Source organism: Helicoverpa armigera, chromosome 1, assembly GCF_030705265.1.
Source record: "Helicoverpa armigera isolate CAAS_96S chromosome 1, ASM3070526v1, whole genome shotgun sequence".
Taxonomy (NCBI): domain Eukaryota; kingdom Metazoa; phylum Arthropoda; class Insecta; order Lepidoptera; family Noctuidae; genus Helicoverpa; species Helicoverpa armigera.
The window spans coordinates 7753761-7765399 of record NC_087120.1 but is presented as its reverse complement, the minus strand read 5'-3'; the positions used below and the strand labels follow the sequence as shown (position 1 = coordinate 7765399).

The following is an 11639-nucleotide window of genomic DNA, read 5'->3' as shown; positions in this document are numbered from 1 at the left end:
CCAGACGCAACAGGTTACCTATGTTAAAAGCCTGATGTACGTAAAATCGAGCTAGAATCACAGATGACTAAATTGTGCAACACTCTCATGCAGATGAGCGTCAAAAAAAGAGAAGCAAGTTCAAGATGAGAAATAATAGTTTAAAAAACTAGCTTCCAGCACGTACCTACTAAGCATAACAACAAAATAATTCGGACATTTAGTTTAGTGAAAGTTTTGTCCAAAAACTTTTTACATAAAAATAAAACCGTTTCCCAAAAACACTGAAAAGCAAAAAATTTCTTCCACGCTACCCCGCGCATTGTCCGCTTACCCTGGATAAGACCACGCCAAATAGAAGCGCGTAAAAAATTAAAATAAATTGCTTTAAAAAAAAATGGAACCTTTCTTTTCACTGAACTACCTAGGTATTTAAAAATATTTTTTTGGTGTTCAATTATCCTACTAATATTATAAACGCGAAAGTTTGTATGTATGGATGTATGGATGTTTGTTACTCTTTCACGCAAAAACTACTGAATGGATTTTAATGAAACTTTACAATAATATAGCTTATACATCAGAATAACACATAGGCTACAATTTGTAAACATATTGTTCGAAATACTAAACCTGTGCAGACGAAGTCGCGGGCACCAGCTAGTTTATAATAAATATCCCATTTATCGAACGCACACCACTAATTTAAAAATAAAACACTTTTTGTCCGTGACTTTCATGTCTTTGTAATAAGTAGGTATTGTCAATTTTGATTGTGTATTTTATGTGCCGACTTTTTAGTTGTGAAATATAATTAGGTAAGTGCAAGTATTGCAAGTGGACTGAAAATTTTATAACTATGACGTGTGTGTTGTGTTTGAGAAAGTGATGCGATTATTTGTTGGTATGTTTCCACTTTTAACCGTCAAATCCGTAGCGGACCCTGATCGGACCCGAACATCAATGTCACCGTAAGTCGGTTTAGACCCCTGATTTCCCCGCGAATGAGTTTTATTTCCAATCAAACCATATTTGTGACTACTAAATAAAATAACTAAATAAATTTAACATATTTTTACGCCTTCAAACCTTCATATTTAGCATCCCGTTAGAAATATACCTTTTGAAAATCCAATCGTAATTACCGGGAATTCTGATCGAAGTCGCCATGTTTGTTTACATTTGTTGTTTTTTTAATGACGCATAGACAAGATGGCGACGGTGCAGCGGTGATAGAAGTTTTACATCGAATGATCCGATTCGTTAAAATAAAGAATCGATTTAATAACTTTACATTATTTGATATCATAATAATACTAAATTGCATTTTTCAATACTATATTCTGAAAATAAATTATTAAAAGTAAAATGACTTTATTTATTCTGAAAACATGCTAGGAAATCAGTGGCAGAAAATACGTTGTAGCCGGACTAAAATAAATTCTTTGGTTTTTAGGATTTCTGAAGACAGCAAATATTGATTATGTCTGTCCCATAGTCATCAGGTCAGGATCTGATGATGGAAACCCTGGGAAATCGAGGGCAATTTTCAAAAATTGTAGGCATAGGTACGCAGGGTAAAAACTTGACACTAAGGCTTAGGTATGTCTGATAACACTATGCAACGGTGAAGGTTTGGAGCTGACCTGATGATGGAAACGAGAGAAGGTCGAGGGAACTCGTTCCAAAGTTCTCGTCAATACAAATCATATTAGCCCAAACACGAGGTAGTTTACATATTCAGTTGTCGAGTTCCCTCGAGCTTCTCTCGTCTCCATAATCAGGTCAGCTCTAAACCTTTACTGTTTCATATCGTTATCAGACATACTTCGAGTCTCAAGTTATAACCTTATCTATGCTTACGATTTTCGTGAGTTGCCCTCGATTTCTCGAGGTTTCCATCATCAGATCCTGGACCTAATGACAATGTGACCATTTGGGAAATATACCCTTTCGACCAAAAACAAACATCCTAATATTGAGAATCACCTCCTTCTTTTGGGATTCGGTTTAAAATATTTGTTGACTTTTTAAAATCAATCAATTATTATTATTATTTCTCATCATCAACTACATGACTTTGGTAGTTACAAATTGCATTATATTTCAAAACACCAGGCTTACCCTCCGCCGAAACAAAATCTTAGAATTATTGAGATAAATTATTAAGAAATAATATAAGAATAAATTAAAATTACATAATAATAAAAATTCAACTAAAGTTAAAAATTATTACGAATGACGCAACACATAATGCTAAAAACTTTCATACGTTATTTTTTTCTTAACAACAAAAACAAATTGAACCTATAATTTTAAATTAAGAAATAAAATTGAAATAAGTTGCTATTAAAAAAATATATATGGTATTCGATTATTTTTAATAAATATCCGATTTAGGTATCGAATGCACACCGCTGATTGAAAAAAAAAACTCTATTCCACACTCTTGTCTATGACTCTTGTCTATGACTTTAATCTTGTAATATTGTTCATTTTATTTATGTGCAAATTTTTTTGTACGAAACATTTAAAATAAGTGCACGAAATGTATTGCAAATGGATTGAAAATGTTATAAATATGACGTTTGTGTTGTGTTTGAGAAAGTGATGCGATTATTTCTTGGTAAGTTTTCACCAAATTTGAAATGCCTAACTTTTCGATAGACTTAGAAACACGTAATTATTATCTAATTTCTCAATTAATGACCCCATTTGACCTACCGCAAGTTGTTGTCATATAAGTGTGCTCTAAAGTTATAGATAAAATACTTCTGATCAGGTATTACGGACCTAGAATTCATGTGTTGAAAGTTAGTATAATTTCTTCACTTCCATGTCGCGATTCAAAATTTCCCGCCGAATCAAAGGCGAAGAAAGGTAAAGATATGTCAAAACCTTGTCGAGCACACATGCACAAGTGTTAAGTGAAAAGGGCATGCGTAATAGTTTTTTTTTTCAGCAAAAAAATAGATGTTACCGTTTATAAACCATCCTCCTAGTCTGTATTCTGCTTATCGAGTTTAAAAGTGAAAATCACCTTCGTTCTATACCTTTCATGTTCATAGGATGTGAAAAAAAACATACGTACATTATTTTTAAAATTGCTATATTAAATCTTTTAATAGTCTGGCTGGTGATGTGATTTGAGCCTCACTCAATTTATCGAATAATAAATATTTTGCACCTATATTTAATACGTCTCCCTTAAAAAGTATTGAATGAGACTCAAATGGTCACACCAGTCAGTATTTTTACAATAAATTAGATAAATAAATAATTGATCCTTATCTAAAATAAATAATAAAATATTACATGCTGATACAAAAAAAAACATAATAATATAAAATTAAAAAAATGACAGAGTTCGTGGGTGGATTCACTGTCTAGTTGAAGTAAGTGTATCTATACATTACTATCCGCCAACTATGAACTTTAAATATTTTGTCGTTAAATATCACAGGTTAATGAATGCGCGGACTTGTCGCATCACTTGAAGAGTTGCTTAGCGTAGTGCCATATTCTGAAGAAATACTCGTCGCGACGGAGCAGGGAGCCGCGCGCGTACGATCGGATGTCGGCGTCCATGTTGTGCTCGCGCATCCACGACGTCGTGGTCTGCGTGCTGAACGACGTCGGCTCCGTCATCTCGGTCTGCTCGCCCACCTCCTCGTCAGCGTGCGAGTCTGCAACAAGCAACAACAATTAACGCTTGCCGTTTGTAACAACTTGGCCTTCAACAATTTAAATATCATTTTATCTCTCTCATATCTTTATGGTAGGTACCGAGATTTAAGTATAATCACATGGACATTACGTTCAGCGGTAGTTTGGTTTATGACTAGATATGAGAACTATCTCAGGAGTAGGAACTTCAAAAGAACCATAATGTTTATGAAACTGTCGTTGTATAAAACTAATGTGGCATGCTCACCCGCCTACAGTAAAGTAGGTAAAGTACGTAACTTATGAATTTAATAATTTATAATGGTATTAACTTTTGATCGACTTACCTTCTCCAGGTATAACCTTGAAGGGTTCATCTGACTCTAAAGGCTCACTGATTCCTATTTCATTGCGAGCGTATATCCTTATCATGTAGGTATGGTTATCACTTAAGTCTTTGATGTTGAACTTGAGCGTATGAGCATCGACTTTTCCAACCTCCATCCACATTGTTTTGGTGACATCTCGTATGGCTATGTTGTAGCCCAACAGTGGTGCTCCACCATCCCATTCGGGAGTTCCCCAAGACGTCATAACAATGTTGCTGCCCACAGTGCGTATTTCAAGAGGAGCAGTTGGCGGTGATGGCACAGCTACAACAAAAGTGAACAAGTCAGTAACACATGGCAAGAGTTAGGAAGCTCGTGTTTATGTTGGACACTAAATGTCATAATTCAGTCATTGAGCTTAGATAAACTTCATTGATTCGTTTTATAAACTGAGACGTTTTCGCATACGTATTATGGGAAGTTGTGTGTTCATAACGGATATTTGTAAAACTGGTGGATGATGATGATGATGAATACTTACTCGCATGCTTCTCGAGTCTGACTCCCTGGGACTCTGCGGGCAAACTGACACCAATGGCATTTTCAGCAGATATCCTGAAGACCAGTTCCTCTTTCTCCTTAATATTTTCAATGCAATGTTCATAAACTGTACCACTAACAGTAATTACTTTGGTCCATGATTTTGCTTTAGCAGTCTTATATTCAATAATGTAATCTGAAATTAAAATTATTATGGTATAACTTGTCTGAACAATTTTCCACTCACGGTCGTTTAGCCCCATGGTAAGTTATTAATTAACTTATATTATGTTGTGCTGACCCAACTGATAGACTACATATATGTATACATATTGTAACACACAGACTATGGCCACCAAGCATGCTTATCACACAAATGTCGACCGAACCGGGAATCGAACCCGGGACCCCAGGTTCGACAGACCGGCATGGTGAAATTTGCACCATCGAGATCGTCAAATTATTTGGACTATTAATATATTTTTTTGTTGGTTAACGAAAAATTTCATATTTTAATGTGTAGATGTATGTACTTATGTACATGTCTTTATCACTTTTCTATGCATCTGATCTGATTTGGTAGATTCCTTAGCAAACAATTGAACCTGGCAGGTGGCGTTGCTTTCGAATGAGGCGGTGCAAAGTTCGCGTAAGCTCTAGTGTTCCAGGTTAGCTCCTGCGTAAATGGAAAAAGTTACCTATATATAAAAATAGCTTACTTGTCACGATACTTCCTCCGTCACTCTCAGGCGCAGCCCATTGTAAAGTAACGGATCTTGAAGTAGTTTCTCTTACGGCAAAGTTTTGCGGCTGCGATGGTGGTGCTACAACGAAAACAGTATAAAATTTATTCTCTGTGTTTTTCAAGTCATTTTAGAAATAAAAAGGAAAAATACATACACAAAGTCTTTCCTATAGTAATTTTTTCATCTGAGATGTAAGGCATGCTGGTTCCGATTTCATTTCTTGCGCATATCCTAAATGTGTAGGTAGTATTTATTGTTAGCTTCTCGATCTTAGCGATAGTTTTGGTAACTGTCGCCACATGCTTCCATTTCTTGCCTTCTTGTTTAATTTCGACACTGTAGTCGATGATGGGTGACCCCCCGTTCTTCTCAGATGGATGCCAAGTAATAGTAACAGAGTCATTGTTGATTCCGTAGAAGCCTAGTGGACCAAGCGGCGGAGATGGCACATCTGACAAAAAATATTTAGGTTAATCATAGATATGTAAAATGTTAAGTGCGATGTTTTGGGAATAATAAATTATGCAAAGCTATTTACCCAGAGCTGTCTTAATAATTATAGGTTCACTCTCCAGTGCTTCAGAGAATCCTATGGGGTTCTGCGCCATGACACGGAACATGTATTCACAATTCTCGTTTAGTCTTTGTATGCAATATGTATCAACATCTTTGTCTACATCAGCCACTTTGACCCATTTGTTGGTGTCGGGTTCATGTTTTTCTATTGCGTATTTTGTCAATTCTAAACCACCATCATCAAGTGGTGGTTTCCATTCAATTGTAACTGATTCTCTGCTGATTTCTCGCATCACAACAGGACCTTCTGGCTTGCTGGGTTTGTCTGAAATAATAAAAAATATAACGTGTATGAACAAAAGTATAGTAAATGTATAGTAACTGTATTAGTGGAGCTCATTATCAGCGTTTTAGCTGCCAACAATGTAATCAATAACAAAAAATATACTTTTACACTCACCATAAACTTTAAGCAATAGATCAATGGATGTGCTTCCAGCTTTGTTATGTGCTTCAACTGTGTATTTTCCAGAATGAGAACGAGCAAGTTTAGATATCTTTATTGTGCTAACATTTTCTTCAGTAACAATTTGAATATCCTCAAGGTCTTCAATCTTGTTACCATTAAAACTCCAATTGATAATTGGCTTAGGAATACCGTTAACTAATGCCTCCACTGACCATTGTTCTCCAACTCTGTGTTTTTGATTAATTTCTTCGTCAGATATTTTGATAATAGGTTTTTGTTGTACTTCTAAGTTACATGAAGTTTCGACTTCTCCATGTTCATTACTAGCTATACAACTGTATCTGCCTTCTGTAGTTTCCGTTGCTGTGACAACTAAAGTGGCTACTCTGTTGATATATGTAGCTTTAGCAGTTTTTAATTTTTTATTCTCTTTATGCCACGTTACTTTAGGTTCTGGCACACCACCGAAAATACACGTGAGTTCTATATCTTCATTTGGTTCACTTATAGTATCTTTCAGTGGCTTTTCTACTGTTGGAGCTTGGCCTTTAACAATTTCTTGCACAAGAATGTATTCTGTTATTTCTGAAGATTCACTTACACCAACTTCATTGACAGCAAATACTCTAAACCTGTATGATGATTTTGTTTTCAGATTCTCTACGGAGAACTGCGTCTTCTTGATGTTCTCCACCGATATCCATCTAAAAAATATGAATATATTTATATAAAATATGTTTACGTAATTATTTTATGTTATGAAAATACGAAGTATGCGTGTGACACCATCTATTGAACTTAACAATGAAGCATTCTCGTTCACGACAGTGTCGTCTATCACAGAAGTTGCGTGTTGTATATGCTCTATCATATACACACAACGCACGTCGTATCGTAATAAATTATAATTGTCCCAAGCCATACCTTTCATGTTATTTACCAGAATGAATATAAAAATATACTTACTCAGTTGTGTTAATTTCTTGGTATTCCAGAATGTAACAATCTATTTCAGCATTGCCTTTCATCTCAGGCTCATCCCAACATAAGTTTATTGAGCTGTTTGTTGTTTCCAGAAGGTTTGGTTTTCCAGGAGGCGAAGATATATCTTTAGAATAAAAGTAACGTCAGAAATCAATATGTAGAATAAAAGTTAAATTTAATTTCATTGATATGAGAGATAAGCAATATTCTTTTTAACACGCTTATTCTAGATATGGTGACAGTAGGATAGAGGAGTAGACAGTAGGATAGAGAAGAGTTTTAGTTTCATTTGTTAAATAAATGACTTACCTATAACAACAACATTTATTTCTATATTTGCTTCACCACAGTTGTTTTCGAGACGAAGTCTGTAAACTCCAGCATCAGTATTCTCAACTTTTTTAATAGTAAGACTAGCAGACTGCGAGTCTATAGAAGGTTTAGTGTGTTTTGTCTTCTTTATTATTTTAGAATTGACAACCCATTCGTCGTTGGGTTGAGGCGCTGCTTCATATTGGACATGAAGAGTAACATCACCACCTCGCTTTATTCTGTACTCACGGTCATATTCTAGAATCTTCGGCGGGAATTCTACAACTTTAAAAATATACCAAAGTTAATAAAATTATGTAAAAAGACTTAAAGTCAAAGATGCCATGAACTAAGATACTGTACTGGAATATGTAATGAAATACGCACCTTCCACTATCAATTTCGTTGAACATTTGGCATCAAATAAGACACACGAATATTCACACTGATCTTCTTCTGTACATTTCCTTATTATTAATGTACGTTTTTTAACATCCGATATCAATGTAAACTTTTCGGTATCTTCAACAACAGTCTTCTTTTTGTACCAAGTGACGTTCATGGTTTCATCGGGCAATTCTACAGTCAAATACGCGTCGGTGTTTGCAGGCACTACAATTACTTCAGGTAGTCGCAGAACGAAGTCAATAGAAGGTTCTTCAACTATCAATTTGGCTGTGCATCTGTCATTTCCGACCTCACAAGCATATGTTCCTGCATCAGTCAAGTCACAGTCGTAAACTTTTAGTTTCTGTTTCTTGCCGTCAATTGTTAGTTGAATATGATTAGAAAATTGAATTTCTGAACCATCTTTGAACCATTGCACTAAGGCGTCTCCCTTTGTTAATTCAATATCAAATGTTGCTTTGTTACCTTTGTTTACTTTCTGGTCTTGTAGTCGTGATATAATTTCGGGTGGCAATTCTACTACCGTCACTTCTGCTGTGCAGGCATCATCACGTAGTTTACATGTGTATTCGCCCTCGTCGTGAACTGAAGTATTCCTAATAAACAGTTTTCGTACATTTCCACGTTTTTCAAGTTCATACTTGTTTTTCTTTGGTTTGATTCTTTCTCCATCCTTCTCCCAAAAGACATCAGCAGTTTCAGAATTAATTTCAACTTCTAATATAGCAATGTCCCTTTCTTTTACTTCAAAATCTTGGAGACGTCTTATAAATTCGGGAATGGTTTCGTGAACAACCAATTTTGTACTTGTTTCTTGACCCTTCACTACACATTTTATGACACCAATGTCTGTTAGTTTAGTTTTCTTTATTCTTAGTTTATGTACGCGACCTTCCTGAATGATTTCCCTATGATCCATTCCACTTACTTCCTTATCATTATGATACCATTTAGTGGAGACAGTATGAGATGTATGACATTCCAGGATTACAGTCTTGCCTTCTTCAATTTCATAAATATTTTTCAAATTCTTGACAAACGTTACTTTATCGACGTCAATTGTTACTCTTGCGCCATGAGAAGCTTTTCCGGCGCTGTTGGATGCAACACATTTATAATCACCGGAATCTACTTCTGAGTCTACGTTTGCTATTATAAGTTCAATATTTTCCCCGTCAAAGTTTTGTGTAACGGTTTCAGATGGCGTGATTATTTGATTATTTCTATACCAAGTAATTGACGGTACAGGATTGCCTGTTACTTTTGCTTCTAGTTTTATAGTTCCATTTTCTTTTACCGTTATTTCCTGGAATCTGTTAATAAACAGAGGTGGCTCAGCATTTTCTTCAGTTGGTTCTGAAAGAAAGTGTTAATTTTTATTAAACTAAATTTGTACTATAAACAATTCGCTTGTAAAATTACACTTTTAGGAATGAAACCAACACTTTAATATTAACTGCATGTAGAATTTAAATAAACTAATTAATCTCACCTTCTATGTTTATGACAGCACTGGTTTCCGCAGTTCCTTCTGAGTTGACAGCCTTTAGTGTGTACACTCCATCATCCTTGCCCTTCTTTGGTTTTATTATTGTTACAGTATGAGTGTCACCATCTGATTTTGTAGTTAATGATTTAACAGGTTTATTATTTTTATACCAGCTAACCGTTGGTTGCGGGTTACCAACAACTTGTGTCGAAAGTACGACACTTTCTCCCTCTCTTATCGTCATACTCTTGAGTGGTTCAATAACTTGCGGTTTTTCTTTCTGGCCAGTTTTTATCTTCAAAACGATGGGTAAACTAGCTTCACCTTCTCTGTTTACAGCCAGCACTGTGTAGGTACCTTCTTGGAATTTCTTTACGTCAGATATTTTTAGTACACTGCAATACATGTGCATATCCGATTCAGTAGCAATTGAGACGTTTTCACTTGGAATGATTTCTTCACCTTTAAAGAACCAAGCTATGTCTGGTTCTGGAATTGCTACCAATCTACACTCCAAAAATATTTGAGATCCTTCATCAACATACTGAGCTTTCGGTCTCTTTGAAAATGTTGGTGGAATGCCTTCTAAAATGTCAGCTAGAGACGATTCTCGAGAAAGACTCTTCCTTGAAAGAATGGTCATTTCTGATCCGTGGTCAGATAGTGGAGCCTCAACTATTAGCTCTGTGGTACTTGATGCAAACCCAGCTGCATTTTTCGCAACACAAGTGAATGTTCCTGCATCTTCTGGAAATACCTCCCTGATCACCAATGTGGCAACGTTGTCATCGTCGTAGTACATTTGGAAGTCCTGTGAAGGTTTAATGATAGCCGTCTGCCTGAACCACGTTATTTGGGGTCTGGGATACCCTTCCACTTGACATTCAAATTGTACTGTAGATCCGTCTGGTGTATGTTTAGGTCGTAATTTTTCCGTAAATATTGGCGCAATTGCTTGCTCTTCTGGTGTTGGTTCTGGAAATAAAATATTTGATATTTTTTAGTTTATAATCACCAAGGTGAGTAACACGTATAAGAACACCCTTTTAAAAGCATACTTTAGCCTAAAATATAAACATAATTTATCTAATCGCCTTTTTTCCGTAACCAATGCAAAAACAGGGTTATAAAAGAAAACTGGTATAAAACTACAGAATGCTCACTTTCGAACACGGGAAGTTTATCAATCTTTTCATTAAGTTTCTTTTGCAAGTACAGTGTATAATTGGCTTCATCCATTAAATATTGTGCAGGAACCCATCCCTTTTCTTCCGTCAGATGTTTACGTACAAACCACCAATCTTGATTCGTAGTTTCTGAAATAAAATATCGCCATTTAATTTGAATTTGTGATATATTGTATTTTATTGTGATATATCATGTATTTTTATAAAAGATTGAATTATGTCATGCACTATTTTCGGTACCTAATATGTAAAGTCTTTCGCCTTCCACTAAATTAATAGCCTCGTCTGTCTCTGCCACGTAAGAATATACTGCAAAGACTGTATCACCGCTCCGCACGTCCACGGGAGTTTCTGAAAACAAAAATGGAAACGTCATATTTCACATGCATCTTTGATATCTCGCTATGACTTGATAGTGACTTGAGAATTAAATATTTTATTCTGTTTTGAAAGCGGTATTGAGTATTTCTCATTCTCTCATTTCATCATTAGTTCCTAAGCAATAAACGTTGATTTATATCCAAACTTCACTTACCTGGAAATTCTTGTTCTCTGGCAATGCTCATCGATACATCAGCTTCTGCAATAAAAGTTTTTTGTCATTACTATAAAAATATATGTACAAACCTCTATTAATAAAGCGTTTCAGCGTTTCTTAAGCTCATGCATATACAACGCAATGCAAAGCTATTTCTACCAACAGTTTCTCCACGTTTCCGAGTTTAAAAATAACTAGCCGTGGGAACTACTACTCGTACAGGGCTTAAGTATAGCCCATATTCCCGGCAAGAGCGTAGCTTTTCAACAGTGAAAAAATTTTTCAAAATGGTTCAGCAGTTTCGAAGTCTTTAGGGTACAAACAAACAAAAAAGTTTCGTCTTTATTATATTAGTATAGATTATAGATAGACAAGAGGTAAACACGGAGTAAAAGTTTTATTAAACAGTATACAAAGGGCGCGTTTTAAACATTTGTTTATTTATTTTACTAATATTTTTTCTGAAAGCTAAGCGT

General features: G+C 35.4%; 1 protein-coding gene across 1 annotated transcript in view; it reads right to left on the bottom strand.

Moving 5' to 3' along the window:
• Positions 1-3071: 3071 nt before the first annotated feature.
• LOC110378885 (titin) overlaps positions 3072-11639 on the bottom strand; it is a 65219-nt gene continuing 56651 nt past the window's right edge. The window contains exons 19-32 of the mRNA XM_064036874.1: positions 11161-11205; positions 10866-10976; positions 10602-10754; positions 9442-10413; positions 7929-9305; positions 7539-7826; positions 7212-7353; positions 6237-6949; positions 5799-6101; positions 5415-5711; positions 5234-5338; positions 4516-4710; positions 3993-4298; positions 3072-3665 (exon numbers count right to left, since the gene is read on the bottom strand). Coding sequence (XP_063892944.1) covers positions 3469-3665; positions 3993-4298; positions 4516-4710; positions 5234-5338; positions 5415-5711; positions 5799-6101; positions 6237-6949; positions 7212-7353; positions 7539-7826; positions 7929-9305; positions 9442-10413; positions 10602-10754; positions 10866-10976; positions 11161-11205 — 5204 coding nt within the window. The 3' untranslated portion in view covers positions 3072-3468. The remainder of the gene's footprint in view (positions 3666-3992; positions 4299-4515; positions 4711-5233; positions 5339-5414; positions 5712-5798; positions 6102-6236; positions 6950-7211; positions 7354-7538; positions 7827-7928; positions 9306-9441; positions 10414-10601; positions 10755-10865; positions 10977-11160; positions 11206-11639) is intronic.